Raw genomic sequence first — 25,501 nt, 5'->3', positions numbered from 1 at the left:
AAAGTACAGATACTTGTGTGAAAATGTAATGAGTAGAAGTCAGAAGTAGGAAGAAAAATAAGTAATGGAGTAAAGTATAGATACCTAAAAAGTGTACTTAAGTACAGTAACAAAGTATTTGTACTTCGTTACTTGACACCTCAGAAAATCAGTGTATTTGTCCTTGATTTGAGCAAGTTATAAGATGATTAGCCAATAGAATAAGATTTTTGCACTTGAAATAGGAACAACTCATCTCCATCATCTTATTTCAAGTGCAGGAGGTCTAATTATCTTATTTTAGGGGTAAAAATACTCATTCCATTGGCAGATAATCTTATTTACCTACTTAAATCAAGGATAAATACACTAACTTTAAGAACATTTTACTTATTTTTAGATCCGTTTTTGCAGTGTGTTGCTCATGGGCCAAATGTTAGCTGACAGCAGAACCCCCAACCTCACCGATCCTGGTTCATACCAGCTAAGTGGGCGCAGATAAACGACGAGGCGACAGAGAGCTCCGGTAACTCAAAGGTAGTGGAAGCAAAGGGACTCCTCACATCAGTTCTAGGCAGGGTGGATCTCCTGAAGCGCCTCTAAAGTCGCCTCTAAAGTCGTCTCTTACCAAGTCTCCCACATGTGGAGGCGGCCATTTTCCAGGCTGAGCTACTGCAGTGAGACCAGGTGGCTGCGTTTATTTTAAGGCTTTATTTTACCCGCCGCTGATGGTCGAGGATGAACAAACTCTGCCGTTAGCCCTCGGGTCCTTCGTCATAACAAGTTTGGGTCGGTGGCGTCTTTGGGCCCGTCCTGCTGCCTCCTCACCTGGTGCCGCAGCTCCAGCTGCCGCCTGAGAGCCTCTCTACAAAGTTACGGTGAAATTAGACGAGGCACGCTAATTGCCTTGTAAGCGTCGCGGAAAGCAGCTGGAGATTAGCAATAAGGGCTAATTAGCCGCTCAGCGAGAGGAAACCAAAGCTCCCACGTGAGGATAAACACGGTCCGCCGCCTGTCAGCCGGTAATAAACGCTAACAGAGCTCCGTCACATCCGTGGATTTTAAAAGCTCCGGCCTGAAAGCCAGCGCCACGTGTTGTGTTTCACACACATTGCCTCCAAAGCGTCCGGCGGCGTCGTGCCGGCGCGGTCCGAGGCGCGGCGAGAACCATTTTCCCTCGTAAACACTCTGCAGCCAGCGGTCCCCCCACCAGCCAACCCTCTGCAGGCCGGTGGAGGTGATTAGAGCCTCGTTAGAGTCGCTTTGCTGCAGCTAGAAAACATTTCTACCACAATTCTTTGGAGCTTGGTGTGTCCAAACGCCTCCATCCCGGTTAGCACCGCCGTGTCGAGGCTAGCGCTGTAAAATAGCTACGGCTAATGCAAAACATAACGCACAGACTCAGAGACACTTCACAGCTTCTGTTGTTGCTTTCATTCAACTTTTGCTCCAAATAGAAGATATTTTTTAAAGTTATTAACGGTTTTTACCAGAAGCAAAGGAAACAAACTCTGTTCTTTAGCTTTTAACTGTGAGGAAAAACAAAATCCATGACAAACGCTGCATCTGCTAATGCGAGTTTCTTTCTGCTCCAAATCCCTCCTTGATGGAAAACATCTGAAACTAAAGACTTTTTGGTTTTTCCCGTGAGTCTTTTGGTCTCATCCAAACGTTTAGAGAACAAACTTAGAACAGGTTGGGAAGAACCAGCAGCTCGCTGCGGTATGTGCCTCCTTTGCCTCCTCTCTCGGTTTCTTAAGTATGGACACATTACTGGACTTCCAGCATGAAAAGCTAATATCGGTCGGGTCGATGCTGCTGAACAGAACCGGTCCAGAGAGGACCAGTCGACTCTAGAACCTAGAATGTGAGACACGGACAGAAAAACATTCCTAGATTTAAGTTTAGCCACAAAGGGCAGCCTGGCTAAAATAAGACGGCCCCTGAATGGTAGGGGGGGGGGGGGGGTCTATGGAGCAGGTGGGAGTTAAATAACAGGAGTTTATAATTGTGAAATAATAGTATAAAATGGTAAATGTGATGTATCTGTCGGCTTTAAAAACCCTGAAAACCAGCACGCAGTCATCATTTAAAACCCTTATAGGCTTATAAGAAAATAACTAAAACTGTTTGATAATGATAAAATAAAGTTATATACACCACTTTTCCATCCTGATAATGTCTTGATGGTCCTTTTTGTGGATAAAAACGACCCCAGCACCAGAAGGAAGTTACGTTGTACCTTAAAGCTTTTGAATAACTGCGCATACGCAAGACCGGCTTACCTCGCTCGTCAGCTCTTCACGTGAAAAAAATCTCCTAAATCCACCCTGGTCTCATTTCTTTCTACTGAGGTCTTCCTCTTTTACTCATAAGCATGAACGTGGTTTACTTGTTGAGATTCTCAGCCGTGTTCAAAGTCTACGATGAGAGCAGCGGAGCTACCATGATACGCTAACCGCTAAGCTAACCGCTAAGCTAACTGCTAAGCTAACTTTTAAGCTAACTTTTAAACTAACTGCTAAGCTAACTGCTAAGCTAACTGGATACATAAACACTAGAAGTGCGCAGCCAGCAAGCAGAAACTAACAACGTTCCCACACACTGGCGTTACGTGAGTACATCAGAACGATTAGCATGTGGGACGACCAATAGATAAGGAGATTCTCCTGTTTTTACAGGCCTGCGGCTCCCACAGAGGTCTGTTTTCATTCTAATTTTTCTGAATACATAATGTATTGATTACTTTCAGGATGAACGGACCGTTTCGCCCAGTATTACAGTTTATAAAAGAGTTTCTGATCAGCGTTACCAACTACATCTTTAATTTGTTGAACATTAACTGCAGCAGGACCAGAGCTTCTCTGGATCTGCATGTATTCCTCAGATGTTGATGAATGGAAAAAGGGATGTCCGTGTTTTCCTCAGCAACTGTCCTGCAGCTGCGTCACGTGGAGAAACAGCCGCTTAAAGGGGAAGCGGAGAGCGCGGCGGCGCCCCGGCAGGTGTTCTGGCAGCACACTCGGCCTCCTGGAGTGTCGGCATAATCTGTGTAAACTGTCAGGATGTGGGCGTAATGACAGGCCCGCAGCGCCCCGCTCTGAAAGCGCCGCCGGCCCCGGCTGTAACGTGAGCCTAAGTGACGACGGGCGCCGACACGCATCCTCGGCAGGCGGCGGCTCCCCCCCGCTCCACGGCGCCCCGGCGGAGGGGGAAGGCTGTCAACAAAGCCCCTTCAGCAGAGCTCCTGTTTCCTCATCAGGGCTCGCCCGGCTGGAGCGAGGGGGTCTGCCCCGGTCTGGTGAAACTAGACCACTGTCCTCCCCGAGAACCTGCGCCCCGCCGCAGGAAGAGGCGGCGCTGATGGAGTCCTGAGGAAAAAGGTTTATTTCTGCCCTCCTGCAGCTGCTCCACTCCTGCTAATCGCTCCCAGAGACTAATTGTTGCTCCGCCGCGCTCCATCCTGCACCCATCCGTGCCGTTTGCTCAACTTAATGAGCCGCCGCGGCAGAGCGAGTACCGACCGCAATAAGGTCACGTCGGCCTGCTCTCATTTATTCCCCTGGCTGGACTCTTCTTCAGGTCCCACGGGGGTGGAATGGAGCAGAGGCTCCATCTGATGCGGGCGCAGGTAGAAAATAAAGTCCTGCAGATGTTTTTTGGCCCCTGCAGACATGTTTCCCAGCAGCCTCATGGTGAGAGGGGGCCTCCTCTCCTCCTAGCAGGAACCGGGCCTTCGGTCCGCTCCGTCTGTCAAATCTATTTGCTCTGAGAGGACTTAAAGTTTGAGGAAACCTGCTGGTTTCAGAGGCTTCTGCCTTAAAGACGTTCTCAGCATTGACTGTCAGCCAGAGGCCTAGAACCACAGCGGAGCGGCCATCTTGGGTCTGTGATGACGCAATCTGCCGAGAAGCAGCTGAATATGGTTTAAATTCAAGTTACATACAAAAGAACAATATTTCACTGCATTTATATTTATTATTGTTGTAGACGCTGCGTTTTGGAGAGAATTTAATGATTTGTTCTAATTTTCATGTTATTTTTGATCGTTTTCATACATGTAGGATTTCTAAAAAAATAATTTAAATACAGTCTAAATTATATTAGGACTTTAAATACTAATTTTTAGTTGTGAATACTTTAATATCATTTAAACACACACACACACATGTTTTTTTTTTTTTTTTTCTGTGGCTAAGATTTAAATCATGTTTTTATTCCAGATTTCTTAAGGTTCTTAGAAACATTTTCTGCCTGTAAATATATATTTAAAAAAAATGAAGAATACATGATTTAAGTAATATTTCTGGCAGAAGATGATTCAATTTTATTTTTAATCTGTGTTTTAGCATCTTGTTGCTGTTTTATGTACAGGCAGCTGACTTAGACGCCCTTTAAATTGGCTCTCCCGTACGCATCGTGGCTTTGCTGTAAAGTAAAAAAACTTCATCTCAGACAGAATCAAAGGCAAATCTAGAAACAATCTACAGGTTTCAGAAATATGTTGTTAATCATAACTAAACGATGAGCATCAGATGTGTCGATCAGAGCAAAACTAAATTTTAAAGTGTGATTATTTAATGGCTTTCCTCACATTTATTTCAAAGATAACCGGCTCATCTGTTTTACAGGTTTTAAACCTTTTTCTCATCTGTCTGTGCTCAGGTTTGATTTCCCAGCCTGCTGAGGACCTCCACGTGTTTTCCCTTCAGGACGATTTGTCCAACTGTCCCCGTCTCTGGTAGATCGGGTCAGATGTGGAGGTCCGGGTCCCCTAAGCGGCTCCTCCACCCCCCCCCCCTCATTAGGACCGAGGCGGCGCGGGAACCTCTTCACCTCCGCGTCTATTCTTAGCCCGTCGTTTCAGCAGGAAAACCGGCTCTGGGTTTAATTTACAGACGGCGGCGTTTTCCCGCGCAGCGTCTGCGGCGCTCGGGGCCCCGGCTGAAGTCCCCGAAGCCCTCGTGGCGGCGGGTAATATGGATGTTAGCCGGGGAGCGCGGCGACAGCCCCAGAAGCGGCTCTTTAATCCACCGGCGTGTTAATTATGGCTGCGCTCGCCTCTCCTTCATCACCGGCCCGTTGGCTGATAATGAACCTCGGCGTTGAGGTAATCACTTAATCTGGACGAGCCGGGTGTTAAGCAGCGCTATTAGGAGACGGGCCGATAAATCAGCGGGGATCGCTCCACGTCTGTGGACCCTGGCAGTCCTTTACGGCGCTAATTTACACAAACGGCACGCTAACAAGGCGACGCGACGACACGCAGAGGCCCTGAGCTGCTGCTGCACGGAGGTGGCCCCGACGAGGCCCTGATCCGAAAAGTGGCTCCTCAGGTAGACGCTTCTCTGACTGGATGATAGACACGTTTGAGGCTACCACCGCACGTTTGAGGCTACCACCGGGTGAGACGGAGCCGTTCTGCGCCGCTCCGTCCTCCGGTTCCCGCCTCAGACAGAGGAGCTCAGCCGGGAACACGCTGCTGCAGTTAGTGAGGATCTGCTGACATGGAAGGTCAGCGCATCTCCCAGCAATGAGAGAAGCACGGGGGGGGGGGGGGGGGTGCAGGTTTGAGGCAGATCAAAGCTGCAGAAACGGGAGAGACGTGCCAGCCTGCGTTTCCGTCCTGAAAATGGAAACACGGCCCCTACAACCAGCTGCGTTTGAAGTGTCTCCGCGCCATAAAAACAGCCGCGGAGCCTGAGAAAATGTGATCGAGCAAAGACTAATAGATGGCCGGGGCCTCGGGGGGGCCCGCAGAGAGGGGGGGGGGATGATTCAGGTGAACGCGGCTCCTGAACTCTCCTGAGCGCTCGCCTTTTGTTCTCCGCGTGGCGCCGGAACAATGGAGCTGTCCCGGTGATGGAATAAGCCTCGCCGGCCGGCGGGGCCGTACCAGGGGCCCGGGGCCCTCAGAGGGAGGCGCGGCCCGGATCACTTTATCCAGGCGGGAGGCGGCGCTGCTCCTCGGCATCCTCCGCTTCATAAGCCTGGATTTGCTGCTCTGCTTCCCCGCTTCTTCCCCCCCCAAAGAGGATTTCTAGTTGTTTTTGTCCCGTTTTCCACGTTAAACAAGCAGAACAGCTCGTCCCGCTTTACTCCACCAATCAGGAGTCGACCGCTGGCTGAAGGTGGTCCCTGATAGGACAGCAGCTAAAACGACGTTTGACGGCCCGGTGAAGCTGTCTGGGTTAAAAGTCTGGACAGACGAGGGTTTGGTGTTTCAGGGCAGCAGCCCGCCGTCTTAGAAGTTACTAAACAAACGTAGTTCGGACGTTTTAGAGGGTCTGTCCTCTCTTGTTCTCAGGGGCCACGTCCAGCACAAGGAGCCCCTCTCGTCTCCCCACTTCACCGCTGACGACCATGAATGGTGCATTAACTCGGGCTGCTCTCTCAATGGGGCCCTTCAAGTACCGCGTGCGTCCGGGGGGGCAGGAGGGGGGGTGTAATAGAGAGCCCTGACAGCGCAGGACATCATGAGTGTCATGGAGCAACGAGGAGGACCAGAGGGGCACGGAGCGGGAAGTCTGGATCAGAACCTCGCCTCCATCACTCACTAGCAGCACGCCGAGATACTTCAGCCTTTAAAGGAGGAGTCGGTGTTTTCTCAGGTCCAGACCCCCGGCCTCAGACCGCCGGGTTCCCTCCTCCTCCCTCAGGAGTCGAACCAACGCTCTGCTGCCCTTTCTTCTCAGGTTCAAATCCTGCCGGGTTGAAAAGAACCGGTCCGTTAAATGCAAACGACCTCCAACGACTGTGAGAGTGCAGTAAAGTTGTTATAGTCTAAACTTTATCCTGCGAACAGAAACAATCTAAAGCAGGGCTGGCAAACTCATTTCTATATGCACTACAAAAAGGGAACTAAAAGTAAAATACACTAATTTCAAGAAAATCTGACTTACTTTTGCTTCCCTTTTTGCAGTGTGGGGCCACTTTGGCGTCATGAAGTCATTACAAGGGCTGGTTGCACATATATGGATGAGACTTTTGATGACATGATTTCATTCCAGTTCACATAGAAATATAAAAAATGCACCTTAGGTCCAGTTCATACAGTTTATCTGCAAAAAAAGTTGATATTGGAGTGAGTTACACTTACAGGAGGCAGTTTTAGTCACTTTATACACTTTACACTGCAAAAACAGAACTAAAAATGAGTAACATTTTCTTTTTTTTTATTTTCAATGTTTATTGAATCCTTCAACAATTAAACATACTGTAAAACCGATGTTGAAAACATCAGTAATACATCAGTGATACAACATTGAGTAGTTATGTAAAGAAGGGCTTTAGACATTTCTCCCCTACGAGTAACATTTTCTTCAACTTAGTGTATTTGTCCTTGATTTGAGCAGGCAAATAAGATGGTCTGCCAATGGAATAAGTATTTTGACCCCTAAAATAAGATAATTAGATATACTACACTTGAAATAAGATGATGGAGATCAATTGTTCCTATTTTAAGTGCAGAAATCTTATCTCAAATCAAGAACAAATACACTCATTTTAAGAAAATTCTACTTATTTTTAGTTTGGTTTTTGCAGTGTAAAAGAATATATGCCTCTACTTTATGACATGATATGCCTTTTTTTTGGCTCTTGAGGGCCGGATAATTGACTTTGTAAAGTGCCTTGACATGACATGTTTCATGAATTGGCACTATATAAATAAAATTGAATTGAATTGAATTCCCGATACGTGCTGCCGATAGAATAATCAGTAATCGGCCTTAAAAACTCTGTAGGGGACTCCTGATTGTTGGCTAAACCTCGTCTTTGTTGGTTCCTGCTACTCCTACTACTCCTGCTACTCCTGTTCCTGCTACTCCTGTTCCTGCTACTCCTGCTACTCCTGTTCCTGCTACTCCTGTTACTCCTGTTCCTGCTACTCCTGTTCCTGCTACTTGTCACGGTCTCAGGACCTTCTAAAGTCCAGTGAAAATGCAAAGCTTGGGAAGTAAAATAATTTTTCCTCAACAATAACCTGCCTAATGTTCTAATAAACTACGCTAGTGCAATGCTAGCGCAGTGTAGGGCCGAATAATTTACCATGATGGTCCAGATTCGGCCCACAGGCCTTGAGTTTGACACCTGTGATCTAAAGAGACCAGAGGTGACGGGTTTTCCACACCAGTATCACAGAACCATGAACACTGCAAAAACGGATCCAAAAAGAAGTAAAATGTTCTTAAAGTTAGTGTATTTGTCCTTGATTTGAGCAGGTAAATAAGATGATCTGCCAGTGGAATAAGATTTTTGCACTTAAAATAAGAACAATTCATCTCCATCATCTTATTTCAAGTGCAGGAGGTCTAATTGTCTTATTTTAGGGGTCAAAATACTCATTCCATTGGCAGATAATCTTATTTACCTGCTCAAATCAAGGACAAATACACTAACTTTAAGAACATTTTACTTCTTTTTAGATCCGTTTTTGCAGTGAAGAAGTCCCCATTTCTGGGCATCGGTCCACACAGGATGTTCCCTGTCTGAAACATAAAAAACTAACCGATGCACTTCTGGGAAAGGACCATTTTTCCAGCGGAGAAGCAGCAGCCCGTGGGCTGAAGTCGGTCCAAACGTGCAGGTACTGGCGACACGGCCCATGATTCATGCCGAGCGCCGCCCAGACGTGGCTAGCTAAATAAAAAAACGGCGTTGGGTCATGGTGAAACCAAGCAGAGCGATTCCCGCCGCCGTCTGGGAGCGGTCCTGTCCGTCACGTTGTCAGGGTGCAGAGTGAGAGGAATGGACCTGGAATGCTGACTCACTGGGGTCTGGGGTCCCGGAGCGACCCGGGAGGCCCCCGTTATCCCCGTCCCCTCCCTGGAAGGAGCGCAGATAATGATCCGTGGCCCTGACCCCTCTGCTCCTAAATCTCGGGTCACCCTGAAGCGATTCCCACCGGAGGGAATCGGTGTGGCGCTGGAGGAATTTTAATTCAGTCCAGAAATCAGCCGGCTCTCCTCCTCCTCCTCCTCCTCCTCCTCCTCCTCCTCTCCGTCTGCAGCAATCAGGCGGCTGGAGGATGAGACGCGCCAGGTTACAATAAAAAGATCTGAACACTGTGGGCGAAGACGGCCGCGTAGGACTACACCCTGGTGGAGCTTTTCCAGATTAAAAAGCTGAGAAAACACGTTAACAAGAAACACAACTCCATAAAGTCCATTAAAGACTCGCTCCGCGCGGCGGGGAAAAGGGAAGACGGGACATCTTCGGCGGCTGCGTGCCACAGCCAGGCCTAATTAGTCCTGATGCTTTGGGTAAGCTTCCCAGATCCGCGAAGAATCCCTGAGAGGAAAAAAAAAAAAAAGGGGCTGCAGTAAAAAATAAAAAGGGCCGTTAAATGGATGCACAAAGATCCACACAACAGCAGTAAAACAGCGCTAGATTAAAAGCAGAGCGGCACCTTTGGGCTTTGGCCTCAGCTCGGATGTCTCCTTTTGGTGCCAAAGAGAAAGTCTGCTAGCACCAAACTCCTCGCATGACGAACCTTCACAAAGCAGCTAGCCATGTTATCAGACATGCTAACAACAACACGCGTTTAAATTTATCTGGCCTTAGAAAGTCTGTCTCTGTGACGCTGTGTGTTTGTACGTGAAAATAAGTACCCATCAGTGCTTTGTCTCCTCTTCCCCCATTCGCTGTGAGACGTTCGTTAAGGCGCCGCCGTAAGAGTTGTGACGCCCGTTTCTTCTGCGTCCCTTTCAAACTGCGCTCTGAAGCCGATATTAACTGGTTTAAAAGACTGATTATGTCATTTTTTATGATGTAAAAGCAATATTGGCTTCAAACATGTCGGCAGCACGTATCGGGTATTGGGTATCGGTTAGCATGTCGCTTAATGCATGCTCAGTATGAGGGATTGCTGCAAAGCAATCTGTATAATATGATTGAACTTGACTTTGTAAAGTGCCTCGAGATGACATGTTTCATGAATTGGCGCTATATAAATAAAATAAAATTGAATTGAATACCCGATTCGCGCTGCCGATATTCAGAATAATCAGTAATCAGCCGTAAAAACCCTGTATGGGACTCCTGGCTAAACCTCGTCTTTGTTGGTTCCTGCTACTCCTGCTACTCCTGTTCCTGCTACTCCTGTTCCTGCTACTCCTACTACTCCTGTTCCTGCTACTCCTGCTACTCCTGTTCCTGCTACTCCTCCTACTCCTGTTCCTCCTACTCCTGTTCCTGCTACTCCTACTACTCCTGTTCCTGCTACTCCTACTACTCCTGTTCCTGCTACTCCTGCTACTCCTGTTCCTGTTACTCGTCACGGTCTCAGGACCTTCTAAAGTCCAGTGAAAATGCAAAGATTGTGAAGTAAAATCATTTTTTCTCAACAATAACCTGCCTAATGTTCTAATAAACTACGCTAGTGCGATGCTAGCGCAGTTTAGCGCTCCAGAGGTTAGCGCCGCGGCGCTGCGCTCGGTCTGACCTCGCCTCTGAACGTTTCTCCGTCAGCGTGGAGCTTTCAGCCCGGCGCTGCTTCTCCGGAGCAGACTTGTTTGGGTAGAGAAGCAGAAGAAAGCTTTTTTCCCAGAGCTGTCAGGCCCGGTTTGAGTCGGGCTGCAGCCTCCCTTCACACGCTCCATCATCCTGTCTAGTTCAAAGGCCCTTCTAGCTGCAGGTCTTTGTCAAAAGCCTGGTTGGAGATCTTTTATGTCCAAGATGTAGGGTTTCTTAACATGACTTTGATTATTTATTTATTCCACTTCTCTTGTGTGATAGTGCCAATACTTTACACGAAAGTGCTCAGCTTGCTCTGAAATCCGCGCTGCTTTATTGTAGCCTCTCGCCTTTGAAACTCCTCTTTTAAAGCCTCTCCATCTTCCCCTCAACTCTCCTGCTCTTCCTGTTTGTGCTTGCAGCGCCCCAGCACCTCTTCCCCGCCTTCCACACGCCGATCCCCATCGACGTCCGCCACCACGAAGGACGGTACCACTACGAGCCGCACGCTCTGCATCACGCCATGCACAGGTACGGCACCTCCTCCAACGTCTCTCAGCGTCTCCACAGCCTCCTCAGCCCAATCTATATTTCATCTCTACTGTACACAACGCAGCTTGTTTGCTCTCTCTTAACTCCGGAGGCCGACGCTGATTGGAGTTGAGCGTTTTGCCAGCTCCAGTATCAAAAGCGGACGACACGCGCCGACTTCCAAAGTGAATAAGCAATGCCGGCTCTGAATTCCTCCTCCGCGGCTCTTGTTTCCGACGCGGGAGCTGCGCTGCGGGCTCCATCCGTCAGGGGTTCAAACGCTGCCGCGCTTTGATGAGTCTGGCTCAAGGGATCCCAGTCTGAGGGCAGAGAACTCAAGAAATCGCGCCTTGTTCTGTCGTCGAGGTGCCCAAGAACCGGAAAAAAAAAACACTTAAATGTTTCAAATCAGCAGAAAACTAAATATATCAGACAAAGATCACTGGAAGTAAATACAAAATACAGTTTTTTAAGTGATGATTTCACGTCATAAGGGGAAAAGCTGCATGCTATTTAAGAGAAACAACCATCAATCAATGCTAATAAGTGGCTAAATGAGTCTTTACATCACCTGGGAAGAATATTTAGCCACTTTTCTTTGAAAAACGGCTTAATTCAGCAACAGCACTGCAAAAATGGAACTAAAAATAAGTCATATTTTCTTGAAATTAGTGTATTTGTCCTTGATTTGAGCAGGTAAATAAGATTATCTGCCAATGGAATGAGTATTTCGACCCCTAATATCGGATATTTAGATATTCTGCCCTCTAAATAAGACTATGGAGATGAGTTGTTCCTATTGTAAGTGCAAAAATCTCATTCTATTGGCAAATCATCTTATTTACCTGCCTAAATCAAGGACAAATACCCTCATTTCAAGAAAATTTGACTTATTTTTAGTTCCGTTTTTGCAGTGAGTACAGCGTAAAAGTTATGCCACTGCACCTCATAGGGCTTTAATTCCAGACTTTGAGTTGGCCACGGCAAATCCTTCAGTGCTTTGGGTTGTGTGGCCCATTCAGAGGTGGAGCTGGCGCCGTGCTTTGGACCCTTATCCTGCTGCAGAACCCAACCGGGTCACCAACCGCGGGTCCTCCATGCTGTCCAGAGGCTGAAGCAGCAAGGCAGCTCCACACCGTCATGCCACCGCCGCCATCTTTGACTGTAGGACCGGAGCAGCTAATTCACTCAGGCTATGTCTGATAGTTAAAGTTTCTGGATGGTCTGAGACTTTAAACTTTATAAAACAAGAAAAACAGAACAGATCAGTCAGGGGGGGGGGGTACTTTTTCAACTTAGCCTAGATTACAGACGTAAGCTTCAGACATAACCAGCGACGGCTGTTTGGGTCACCTTTGGTCTCTTTCAGAGGGGTTGTTAGAGAGGTTTTTTTGTTAAACACACGGTTAGACTCGGCGTGATGGCAGATCAGCCCAGTCTCTCATTACGATGCGCTTCACTTTAATCGCTTCGCAACACAAAGAGTGAAGGCCGTGTAATTTCAGAGCGTCCCTGGACCAGAACGTCACGGTAAACAGACTGGAAATAACAAAAACATTAGATTTTCCTAAATGGCATATATGAGTGTGACCCAGGTCAGCTGCAGCTGGAGTCACAAATTCACCAGCTTCTTTCTCCAAAACCCTCCTAACACGATAAAAACGATGCGGCAACGCGGCGTTCTGACTTCATGCGGCACAGGAAGTAGATTCTGAGGCGGCTCCACCTGCTAATTCCCTCTGAGTCAAAAACTAAAGCAGCTATGGCGTTCTGTGGCAGACACCAAGCAGAACATCTGGGGTTGGATGAAGTAAAACGGATAAAAGTAGAACCAATAAGAGCAGAATTAGATAAGTTAACAGAGAAGACGTAAAGTGCCTTGACATAACGCCACACATTTTCTAAATGTGTGGCGTTAAGTTTAAGCTATAGCTGGTAATCCTCAGAAACTCTTTTTGTTATGCTGGGTGAAACGGACCTTCCATCCTGACAGTAGTTAATAAATTATGTATTCAGAAAAGGGAGGTTAAAAAAAATAGAACTCTGTGGGTGCTGTAGCCACAAATGGACTCTGTACCACATTTGTATATTGCACATTTTTTAATAATACTCACCTGTACACTGTGAATCGCACACTGTCTATTTCCCCCTGCATTGTTTACAGTTCAATTGTTTACATAAATCACTGCTGCACCTTATCCTGTAATTTAGTGCAATTTACTGTGATTTTTCAAGTTCAATGCAAACGAAATTTCGTTCTTTACGCACTTTGTGCATACAAAATGACAAATAAAGCTGTCTAAGTATAACCCTAAGTCTTATTTATCCAGTTAGCCTAGCGGTTAGTTTAGCAGTTAGCTTAGCCTAGCGGTTAGCTTAGCGGTGAGCCTAGCAGTTAGCTTAGCGGTAAGCCGTTCATTGTAGCTCCGCTGCTCTCTCCCTAAACTTTGAACATGGCTGAGAGTCTCAAGAAATGAATCTCATTCATGTTTATGAGAAACAGAGAAAGATCTCAGTAGAAAGAAATAACACCAGAGAGGATTTGGGAGATTATTTTTCACATAATCCCCCGAGGAGCAGAAGAGTTACGCAGTTATTCAGAAAAGGGAAACTTCTGGAAGAATTGCAGACTCTTCCTGTAACTTCTATCCTGTAAATTTTACATATCCACATAAGTTTATTAAAATAGTTTAATATCCAAATAAGCCTTCCTCTTCCTAGAAACAGCTGATATTTGTGGTAACAACGCCTCCTTTTTTAAACGTCTGTGATGAAGGATTCAGGGCCAGAGCTGCCACACGTTTCCTCATAAAGCGTCTCCAGAGAGCCAGGACGTGTCACGCCTTTACGCAGAACGTGAAACAGAGCGTTAGGGTGTTGGATTCATTTGCAGCAACAATATAAATCTGCTTTATTAATAAAACAACGAAGGCATTCTGTGGGAGTCTAAGCTCACAGATATTAATGCTGCACCTTTGATGAAGACCGGCCGTGATTCCTCTGCGATGATGTTAACCATCTGATCCAGACTCAACATTAATACAGAGAATAACTTCTCTCTGCTGGATCATATAAACCTGCAGCGATCGACGGCTCTGGATCCATCACTGGTGGCGTAACGCCCCCCCCCCCCCCTGCCTCTGAGCATTAATTAACAGGCTGGAGCTAATCTGTGTGGTGCAGGCGTTGCTGCCCCCGGGCGAACGCCATAATTAAACTCCCAGAGGGCAGAGGTCCAGCACCTTTTACCTCACGCTTCAGCTTCACTCATGGCGTCTGGTTTTAGCTCCAAACGCTGCAGCTGAACGCTCATTCAGAACTTTTTTTTGTTGTGGTTCTAAGACAGTATGATTTTTGAATTTTGGGGGGGGAAAGAAAGCGTGAAAGTGGGAAGCAGGGGTCCGGTGCGCTAACAGACCTGAGCGCCGCTGAGCTCGTGGCACACTTTTGAGAGCAGGGCTCCCGCGCCGGGTCCAAAGTTACTTTATCACAGAAGAAAAACTGGCGCCGCGACGTAAAAGTCAATAGATTCCTGCGAGTGGTGCTCTTACATTTAAATTCACAGATTTGATGGTGATGCATACTTCGCGCCTGGCGGCAGCAGGGGCTATTCATCACCCCGACTGAGGAAGAGGAGGGCGGGGGGAGGCTGTCCGTGGACTCGGCCACCTTGATTAATGTGATTTGATCTTGACAGTGGACCCCTAATTCATCAAGACCTTGATCTGGCTGTCGCTCCCCCCTGCCTGTGCCAAATTCACCTAATTACAGGAACATTGCGCAGCAAATTAAGTGCGGTGTCATTTGTCGCCTGGCGCGGCACTTTATTATCCACTCGTGGCGGCGTGTCAGAGGTCCCCTCCTTGATTGTCTAACATGACATCCCGGCACCGTCCCCTTTATCATTGTTTGCATATACTGTAATGAGAGGGCTGCTTGTTTTGTCAGGCCTGTCATAAAAAGCCGCCGGAGGGACGCCTCTTTGTTTCTCTGACAGGGGAGAGGGAAACTTGGAGGGGGAACGTTCTCCTCTTCCACTGTGGCAGCTTCCCTTTGGACCAAAGGAGGCTGGAAAGAATGCGGCCGAGCAGATGAAGGTCTGAACGTAGGACTCACCTGAAGGATAACAACAGGTTCCTGCTGAGGAACGTCTGGTTATCAGCGTAGCATTTGGTGGAGAGGACGTTTGCCGACGTGAAAACATATTTAAGGACCCCCTTTTTAAAAGTTAGGACCAATCTGCAAGCGGGAATGTCTCCAAGAATAACGGCGGTCAGAGCTCACGAGTCGCAGATTAAAGGCCCATTCATACCTCACGTAAAAGACGGATACGGATACGTGTGGAGTGTTTCATACGTTCTAACCGTTGATTTCGTCCGTATTTTGACATGAAAACGATTACGATTACGGACGAAACGGAGCAATACTACCGGAAACGGTGGGGGCGCTATTGAGTTTGTTGTACAAAATGTCAACAAAATCACGAAGAAGGTTGTAATTCTGGGCTTTAAACAATGGCGGGATTCGAAGAATGACTTGCGGAGCTTGTCCGCAACTACCCACATATATAATGTGTTGTGTCGTGTCACAGGGACAAACAAAAAGTTTACTTACGGAGCAAATACAACAAAATCACGCATTGGACCGTCGCCATGTTTGATCAGTGACGAATCATTGGTGCCCAGCACTGCCACCTAGAGGACATATTGGTTATTGCGCACCTCAACGGACGGAGGTATGAAGGAGTCAACGGACAGAACGTACGGACAGAAATACGGACGTGTTGGCCAAACGTAGGGTATGAATGGGCCTTAAGTCATCTCCACCATTTTAAGACCCGGTTTCCATCATGTCGGACAGTAGGAAAAATCTTGGACACTTGCACTGTTGTTAAAACAGTAACAATGACAGTAACACTGTTGTAGGGCTGGATGATAATTCAATAACAATATATATCAATCGATTGGTAGATCCATGGTTCAACAAAAAAAAAAAAACGATCAATAAGTTCAATAGAATAACAGTTTTACTTCCTTTAGCATTCCAGCCAATCATGTAGGTTAATATTACAGTCATTACATCCTCCCAACCAATCACAACGCAGACCCAATGAGGCTCCATCACCAAGCTACAAAGAGTTCAGAAGTCACGCGTTCTTACAGTTTTGGTAAAAAGTTGGTTGACTAAAGGGTCGAGTTTGAATTCAGTGTTCTTTATTTAAACATAGATCGTTAAGCAACAGCATAAAATGGCCAGGGCTGCACTTATTATTTGATGATTATCCATATCGATCACTCTGATTTCTATTTTATCCATATGCTTTTTGTCTGTGTCGTCCAGATAAAAACAGATAAAAACATCCATTCTGATGAACACTGAAAGGCAGCACCGGTACCAGTAAACGCTACATAAGCTGCTGGAAACAAAATAAGAGGTTTAACTCAACGCCGCCATCGTGAATGTTGGGTACCATTGAGTTTCCGACTCGTAATACTGACTTTAGGGGCCGTTCCAGTTAAACTTTCTGAGCCGGAAGTTGAGAATCCTGACTGCGACGGACAGATGGACGGTTTCCTGTTGGTTGTAGTTCTTAGTTTGAGCCACTAGATGTAGTCGCTTGTTTTAGCTGATATTTCAGACACTGTATCTGTTTTATTGTTTAGGTTCTGATGAAACGAGTTGATTTTGGAGCTCACCGTGAGGAACTCTCTCTGCAAACATCCACAGCACCAAAAAAAAAATTCTTTTTTTAACGTACCTTTCATTGGATCAGTACGAAAAGAAGATTCATGAGAAGAAAATCCCCACTTTTTGGGCAGAGTGGGGATGATTTGCAGCTCTGCGTGGTGTTTGTTTGTATCTGGGTCATTTTTCAGACTGCGGGGGGGGCTTCAGGGAAGGGGTTGAGAGATCTGCTTCACGCGGCAGACCTGGAAGCCTACGGTGGGAGTTCATTCAGCTGCGTGCCGGATGCGTGATTTATCTAAATCAGAGCGCTCCCCGAGCCCGACGCCAGAGACGGGAGAGACGGGAGTCACTGTCACGCTGTAATTCATCTTGAGTGTCAACAAGAACACAGCACGCTCACAAATATGGACAAAAATACTCACCGGTGCGCACAGGTTCCTGAAGATAGCACTGTGGAATATTGTTTATTGAAGCGATAGAGCGGCTACATCCAGGGTCAGTTTCAGGCCTCAGTTTTAACTATCTAAACCTATTAATACATTAAAGAAGGGCGTAAACCCACCTCCCCATGTGACGAGCAGATGATCTACCCGGACTCGCGTCTTTAGACACCTTCCAAATGATCTTCGGTCCCTCTGCTGAATGGATCGCTGTAGAAAAGTTAAACCCCTCATGAACTGTGTATACATCCCTTTAGCAGCAGGAGGGTAAGGCAACAGACGCCACTTAACTCATTTAGCCCCAATCATGAGAAGGAAAACGGGTTTTAGTCCCGACATCCAACACGACTCAGGATGTGCGCAGAGGTGATTCTGGAGTCTGTGGGGGCCCCAAGCAAAAAATCCTAGGGGGCCCTACCGACCAGTGTTCATCACCATTATGCTAGGCTATAAATAATCTGACACCAACGAAAAATGTATTAAATAAAACCTTTTTTTTTTATTCCAAATGTTCTAAACATGAACAACCTTGTTACTTTGGAAAATATAAAAGAATAAAAGTAAAGAATAAATTAATAAATTAAAATTAATGTATAATAAAATAAAAAAACAGTAATTCCTGTCCTGTTGGTGGTGGACGTTGCCGGAACTGATAACAAAAACAAAAACAGGGTATACTTTGTGATAAAGAATTTACAGGGCATGCTATATGTTATCAATTAAAGTAAAATGTATTGAATTATTAAACTCACAGTTATCAGTGTTATAACATGGAATGGGTGCTCGATATGCCTCTGGTGTCTCTTCCTGCTCATCATGACAACCAACAGGGTGAGTGGCCACTATCCCACTGTAGGTGGATGTTGCTGGAACTGATATGACAAAAAAACAACAGGGTATATTATCCTAAATAATCTTTTCAGAGCATGTCACATGTTATCGATTGAAGTAAAATATATTGAACTCACAGTCATCAGTATCATAACTTGGAATGGGTGCTCGATGTGCTTCTGGTGTCTCTTCCTGCTCTTCATGACAACCAACAGGTTGAGTGGCCACTATCCCACTGGATGTGGATGTTGCTGGAACTATAATATGACAAAGAAATTGTGTCATAAATAATCTTTACAATTAGCAATTAAACAGTTACAGTTAACAATTCAAGTGGAACACTGGACTTACGGTTTTCATCAGCATTTGGTAGGGGCACTTTATCCGTCTGTTTTGTTAGAAATTTAAGCAATGATCCTGAGGAGAGATATGAAAGATTTTGTTAAAAATGTTTAATTGTTCTCCTTGGGCATAGCTTTCGTTATTCATTGCTATCATAGCATTCACTTAACACTATAGCTGCTGTCTCCCCGTTAGAAGACAAAGTAGCATCATTTCAATGACAGCAGTCATTTACTATTAATGTTATGCTTAAATCATTATCTGCTCCACTTACCACTGTCTTTCTTTCTTTTTGCTTCTTCTTCTTTTTTCTTCTTCTTCTCGCTACCAGATGGATAGCTCCTCTTCATTTTCCTTCAGCTTAGTTACTTAATTGCTTTCAAATTTACTGAACGATAGGCCTAAAACGTCACCCGTTCGCTAGGCTACGTTCATTTTCATTAAGGGAAGTTATCCACCTGGGCTGGGCTGGGCTGGATTTTGACTGGGCAAAGCCAATGTCAATCAACATTCCATCCAATCGGAATTTTCATATGCAGTTGTGCATCTCCTCAGTTGCCACTTCATGCTCGCCTACCGGGTGTACAGTAGCTGGCTCTCGGGGGCCCCCCAGTGGCTCGGGGCTCCAAGCAGTTGCTTGGTTTGCCTGTTGACAAGGTGCGCCTCTGGATGTGCGCTCCACTTTTCAACAAAGAACGTTTGAGAAAACCCTAAAAATAATTGAAGTTGAACCCTCTCTCCAGGAGCCATTCATTCCTGTCTTCTCGCGCTACGAGGAAGGTTTTTATCCGGGTTGTGGACGGAGAGGAAGAGTGTTTTAGTGACGTAGGGGGGAAACTGTGAAGAAAGTTGTCCGTTACTTAGTTACAAACCTTTTGCTTTTGAAATAGTGACCTTTGATGATGTCTCCTTTAGAAATAAAGACAGTTTTCTATCCTTGGACTTATAAACAGCCCAGAACACTAGATATTTGTTCCTATCTCCAAATAATGTTGCCGTAGCTAACTTCAGAATGCTTTAGGGTTCAACTAATACCTTCAAAAACAGCAAAAACAACCTTAACTTTAACTTTTATTGATTCTAGACATGGAAGACACATAAAACTTCCAGGCTGGATGTAAAGAAGGACATATTCGTTCTGCTGTCATGACGGTAAACAACCCTTTGTGAACTGGGTTCAAAGCGGGACGGGGTTGACCTGCAGGCCGTTACACGGTGAGAGCATGAATAATTCCCACAGACCAGGGGGGATCGTTACGTTTCTGGGTGCAGACGCCAGATCTTTATCTGCTGCACGGAGAGAAAAACATTGCCTCATCCGCCACGCAATCCAACAGCCTGCTTTCAGGTTAATGGAGCCGCTCTTGGATAGTAGATGACTGCGGATGTGCATTTTTAATCTGGCGGTGAGGTAACAGAGAAGTAATTTGTTAAACCAAGACATTCAGGACAAAGATTTGGCCTCAGAAAGTCAGCTGCATCATCCACCATCTGCTGGGTTTGATTGTTCTTTAACCAAGTCTGCGAGCAAGAACAAGACAGATTCCTACATTAAAGGCAGCTATAAACAGGTTCCGACCGTAGAAAACCACCAGAACCAAACACTTGTTCTTCTGGGACGAGGCAGCGTACCAATAAAGTCCAAATCAGAGCAAAATGACGGCAGAGAGTTGTAGAAGAGTCCTGACCCAAAGCAGAGCTGTGATTATGCAGAACTCAACAGAGTTTTGTCTGAACAGCACAGGTACAGGTCCAAAACCAGTACAGAGACAAAACTGGCTCTCAAACCAAGCTAAACTCAGTTTGAATGGTAAAAAACGGTTCTTACTGGTCCAAAACCAATGCCAACTGGGCCAAAAATTTATAAAAAAAATACAATACCAAACCAGACTAGATTTAGAACAAGAACCATCTCTGGTTCTGCATGAGAAACCTGGACAAAGCAGGAAAAACTGGGCCTGAAATGAGAATAAAAGGCTGGTTCTGATTAAACCAGCCCATAAAGAGCCGCATCCAGCAGAAACACTTTCAAAGTCCAATTTCTAGGAATGAGAAACAAGTCTAACCCAGTCCAAAGCGGTCTAGACCATAAAACCCAACATTAAACCAAGAACAAATGCAACCAAGACTGGGGTACCACAAAATGTTCTTCAAGAAGCTACAAACCCAGTCAAGATCTAAAGGTCCAACAACCCAACAAGCGCCCAAACAGAGCAAAACAAAGTCCAACAGAGTGGACAAAAGAAGACCATCCAGAACGGTCAAGTGATTTGTTGAGGGTTAACTGAGCGCAGTACCGGGCTGAGCTCTGGCAAGTGTCATATACCCCGTTTACACTACCCTTTTTTAACCGTGCCGAGACTGGTCCGAGCTCGGTAACTGATGGTGCTAATCTTTATCTTCCAGTCCTGCAGGACTGACGGCCAGCCCCGTCATCTCAGACATCTCCCTGATCCGCCTTTCGCCCGCTGGCATGGCGACCAGCGAGTCTCCCTTCAGCCCTCCTCACCCCTACGTCACGCCCCACATGGAGCACTACCTGCGCTCGGTGCACGGCAGCCCCACCCTGTCCATGATCTCAGCGGCCAGAGGACTGAGCCCAGCAGACTGTAAGTCCCCTAGCTAGACCAGTTCAACCAGGTAGACCCATTAGACCAGGTAGACCCATTAGACCAGGTAGACCAAGTAGACCCATTAGACCAGGTAGACATTTTAGACCAGGTAGACCCATTAGACCAGGTAGACCCATTAGACCAGGTAGACCCATTAGACCAGGTAGACAATTTAGACCAGGTTGACCCATTAGACCAGGTAGACCCATTAGACCAGGTAGACCAAGTAGACCCATTAGACCAGGTAGACAATTTAGACCAGGTAGACCCATTAGACCAGGTAGACCCATTAGACCAGGTAGACCCATTAGACCAGGTAGACAATTTAGACCAGGTAGACCCATTAGACCAGGTAGACCCATTAGACCAGGTAGACCAAGTAGACCCATTAGACCAGGTAGACAATTTAGACCAGGTAGACCAAGTAGACCCATTAGACCAGGTAGACAATTTAGACCAGGTAGACCCATTAGACCAGGTAGACAATTTAGACCAGGTTGACCCATTAGACCAGGTAGACCCATTTGACCAGGTAAACACATTTAGACCAGGTAAACATTTTAGACTAGGTAGACCCATTAGACCCGGTAGACACGTTAGACCCAGTAGAGACTTTAGACCAGGTAGACAAGTTAGACCAGGTAAACACATTGGACCAGGTAGACATTTTAGACCCAGTAGAGACTTTAGACCAGGACGAGTTAAACCAGGTGGATCCATTAGACCAGGTAGACAATTTAGACCAGTTAAACCCTGTTAGAAACATCAGAGCTTTACCAGACTTTTAACTTTAACCAACCTTAATGTCTGTGTTTTTGTCCAACTGCATGAAGTTATTTATCTGAATGTTAGAAGTTTACTACCTACTTACCCAATATCCAATAAATAAATTAGGTTTTCATAATTAAACTCATTTATTTTTGGCAGTGGAGCAGGGTTTTAATGTTTTTATTCATTTCCATTTGAAGATGTTTATTTTTTTGTCTTCTAACAGCTTTTATTGGTGGGGTTCACGTGTTTTTAAGCAGCATGATAGATGAATGATGACGCTGCAGAGAGGTTCACTAAGACGTCTCTGCAGACGTCTGTGGACCTGAACACGGCTGGACTACAGCAGCAGATAGGAGCGCAGCAGCAGGATGAGCTACACATCTTGTCCTCCGTGATATGTAGTCGTGATGTAGCGATACTTGGAGACTTTAAGCATCTGCAGCTCAGATCAGAGCGTTATCTGGCAGGGAGGACGTCAGAGCGGGATGGAGAGAAAGAATCGGTCCCTGCAGCAGCGCAGGCTGACCTTATGTAGGGGAACGTTATCTTTACGATACATAGCAGAGCGAGGCATCCAGTCATTTAGGATCTCTGACTGGACGATACATCAGGAAGGGAACCACGGTTATCCCACCAACATGTAAGAGTTTGAGTCCGGTTTTAGGAGGGTCTGAGGGACTGAACCTGCATTTCAGACGGTTCCAGACGGCCCGTCTCATGGAGAACCACCACTGCTATGTTTACTAATGCTTCCTTTCCTCCTTCCTTTCCTCCTTCCTTTCCTCCTTCCTTTCCTCGTCTCCTCTCACAGTGGCTCATGAACATTTGAAAGAGCGGGGCCTGTTTGGTCTTCCTCCCCCTCCTCCTCCTCCTCCGCCTCCAGGGGCCGCCGCGGCTGAGTACTACCACCTGATGGCCAGCCACCGGAGCCCCTACGGCGAGCTGCTGATGCAGGGGGCCGGCGTGCCCGGGGCCCCCCTGGCCGACTACATCACCCCCATTGACGGTGAGCCACAGACCCAACAGGCGTGAGCTGCAGCTTTCAGGCTGGTGAATGAAAGGCGTCCAGAATGAGGGGGAGGTCAGGTTTACATTCCTCCCTCACCAACGACTTCACACGGCGGGCTCAGAGCAGTATCCCTCCCCCCTCCGGCACCTTTCCATAAACATCAGGGACTTATTGCGACACTTCCAGCTCGGGTCGCAGCATGTATGCTCCGTCTTCTGACGGCCCGCTTTGATCCGCCGCTCTGCTCGGCACCGTAAAAGGCTACAGACGTCTGGGAGGGAGACGGATGGTGGACGGAGCTCCGGCTGATGAACGCCAGATCGCTGCTTCGCCGTTTCCTCTCTGTGACGCGTCACAGCCCCAGAACGAAGACCAGGGTCCAGATCAGACGTTCCGAGTCCGTCCTGAACGCCGTGAATGAGCCGGTCGTGTCGCGGGAACCCGGCCAGCCAGAGCCTGTGAGGCTGCCAGAGCCCGGTTGGCTCCTGCCAAAACAAACCGTGTCAACAGGAAGTTACTGAGGGGAGGTGCAGCAGAGAGAGCCGCGGTCCTCGTGTTTAACGCTGAAGAGCAGAGAAAGATCAGATTTTCTCAGCTTTTACGGTCATTTTAGAGGATCGTGTGTAGAGTCTAAACCTTCGTCATCCTGGAAAAGCTTCCCTGATGATGGAAACAGAGAAACTCGCTCAGTTTGGCTTCTGATATGAACGAGCTGCACCTCTGGGTGTAAAACGTCAAACCAGATCATTTAGGCAGGTATTACAAGCTCTTAAAATGTTTTTTTAAGGCAGAACATTATGTTAAATACTTTTCTTCATATTCATGCCACTAATTGTTTCATTTTTATTAGTGGAAATGGCAGGTTGACGTAATAAAAAAAGTTATTTCTCTACTTTCCTCCCTCAGAGCTGATGTAAAACTTTTTCTCAGCACCAAAATGTTGTTTTCTTTAATAATAATTATCATTGAATCCATGATCATTCAGTCAGTCCCAGGCTGACAGAATTATTTCCGCTTTTCTGTGAATTATTATTAATATCAGTAACATCTCAGTGTTTCATTAAACCAATATTTTAATACCAGACCCAGATAACCAGAGTGAATCTTAGCTATCCAACCTGGCGGCGTGTGAAAAGCTAATTACTGAACCGTTCCATCAGCCTACAGGTCGTTACTGGAGGAGTTTGTTTCAGTTAAGTCCAAACTTAGACTAGGCCACTTTAAAACTTTAATTTTCTTGCAGAATTGGACCTCCTGGTTCCGCTCTGGCTCTTTGTTCTGCAGCAGAACCCGACAGAACAAATACTTTTTTATTGACTGACAATGTGAAAATATCACTAGATTCAGAAACAACTTTGAACATTAGAATGTCAGAATTAATTTCATGGTTTTAGAAATCATTCTTCCTATATATCTGTTTATTGTTTTAGTAGGAAATAGAAATAGATGATATTTTCACTGCATTTAGCTTGCCATGACAACAGTAAAGCTTCATTTCCTTTCATAAATAAAGTTCGTGTACTCCCCCCAACCAGTGGAAACCATTAATAAAGCACACATCAGGGGTTCTCTGTGAGTGTGAAAGCTCTGCACACTGCAAAAAGAAACTAAAAATAAATCAAATCTTCTAGAAATAAGTGTATTTGCCCTTGGTTTGAGCAGATAAATAAGATTATCTGCCAATGGAATAAGATTTTTGCACTTAAAATAGGAACAACTCATGTCCATCATGATAATTAGTCTATCTAATTATCTAATTTTATTTACCTGCTCAGATCATTACACTGCAAAAAGAGAACTCAATGTAAGTAAAATTTTCTTGAAATGTTTGTATTTTTCCTTGATTTGAGCAGGTAAATAAGACTTTTTGCCAATTGAATAAGATTGTTGCACTTAAAATAGGAACAATTCATCTTCATCATCTTATTTCAAGTACAGAGTAGCTAATAATCTTATTTTAGGGGTAAAAATACTCATCCCATTGGCAAATAGTCTTATTTAGCTGTTCAAATCAAGGACAAATACACTCATTTCATGAAAATTGTACTTACTGTTATTTCCCTTTTTGCAATGTAGTATTTTTAGTTCCCTTACTGCAGTGCAGAATTGAACCGTCAACCCTTGATGAGGGCTTACTGATGCAATAATTAAAAACAAAGATGGCTGCTGACCTTTAAACCGACGTTTCTGACCAATCAGGTTAAGACTGACTTCCAGGATGAAGTGGGCGGAGCTAGAAGTCTGGGTTTCAGGTTAAAAGCTGTAAAAATATAAAAAGTACAGCAGATAGGCACGTCTAAAAGCTCCTCCGTGACCTGGTGGGCTTCCTGTTCCCACTTCCTTCAAACCAACACAAACACATTGACTGACTGAATATCCCCCCCGCCGCCCCCGTCCAGCCCCCGTCCAGCCCCCCCAGCGGGGGCTGCTGATATAAATCACGACGGACGAGTGGGGGAGCGGGGCGAGCGGCGGTCTTCCATCGCTCCATTTATCAGTGGAAGTGGCGCATTAATAAACACATCTCCCAGCGGTGAGAGGAAGCAACAGAGATGAATACGGCTGCCAGCGCTGAGCGGCGGCCGGGCAGCTGCCACGGCAGACTCCTGATCTCCTCTACCCGTGCCCGCTGGCGCCGGCGCCCCAAACTCAGCGTCGGCTGCTTAAACGAGCAATTAGCGTCCCACGACGCTCGCCAACAAACGCGGTAACGTCTTTAGTAAAAAGCCTGGCGCACGGAGGCGTCCCTGGAGAAACTGGCTGATGTTCTCCTCGTCTGTGGGTTTGTTGCATCATCATTTAACTCCAAGCGGCCCATCATGAAAAACCCCCCTTTGGGTCTC

At 46.2% G+C, this 25,501-nt stretch overlaps 1 protein-coding gene and 1 long non-coding RNA gene across 3 annotated transcripts in view; one reads left to right on the top strand and one right to left on the bottom strand.

Moving 5' to 3' along the window:
• Nucleotides 1–25,501, top strand: part of LOC105921795 (zinc finger protein GLI2) — a 74,734-nt gene that overhangs the window by 30,145 nt on the left and 19,088 nt on the right. The window contains exons 3-5 of the mRNA XM_036128270.1: nucleotides 10,857–10,965; nucleotides 20,673–20,875; nucleotides 22,461–22,655. Of these exons, the coding sequence (XP_035984163.1) occupies nucleotides 10,857–10,965; nucleotides 20,673–20,875; nucleotides 22,461–22,655 (507 nt within the window). The remainder of the gene's footprint in view (nucleotides 1–10,856; nucleotides 10,966–20,672; nucleotides 20,876–22,460; nucleotides 22,656–25,501) is intronic.
• Nucleotides 17,873–18,829, bottom strand: LOC118557891. Of its 2 annotated transcripts, XR_004928085.1 has the most exons (4): nucleotides 18,541–18,829; nucleotides 18,276–18,341; nucleotides 18,062–18,181; nucleotides 17,873–17,965 (listed from the first exon to the last, which is right to left on the bottom strand). It is a non-coding gene; the product is annotated as an uncharacterized LOC118557891 (long non-coding RNA). The 2 variants fall into 2 exon arrangements; XR_004928084.1 differs by lacking the exon at nucleotides 18,541–18,829 and having other exon boundaries at nucleotides 18,276–18,525.

Source organism: Fundulus heteroclitus, chromosome 24 (genome assembly GCF_011125445.2).
Source record: "Fundulus heteroclitus isolate FHET01 chromosome 24, MU-UCD_Fhet_4.1, whole genome shotgun sequence".
In the NCBI taxonomy this organism is placed as follows: domain Eukaryota; kingdom Metazoa; phylum Chordata; class Actinopteri; order Cyprinodontiformes; family Fundulidae; genus Fundulus; species Fundulus heteroclitus.
This window is presented reverse-complemented; position numbering and strand designations above follow the sequence as displayed.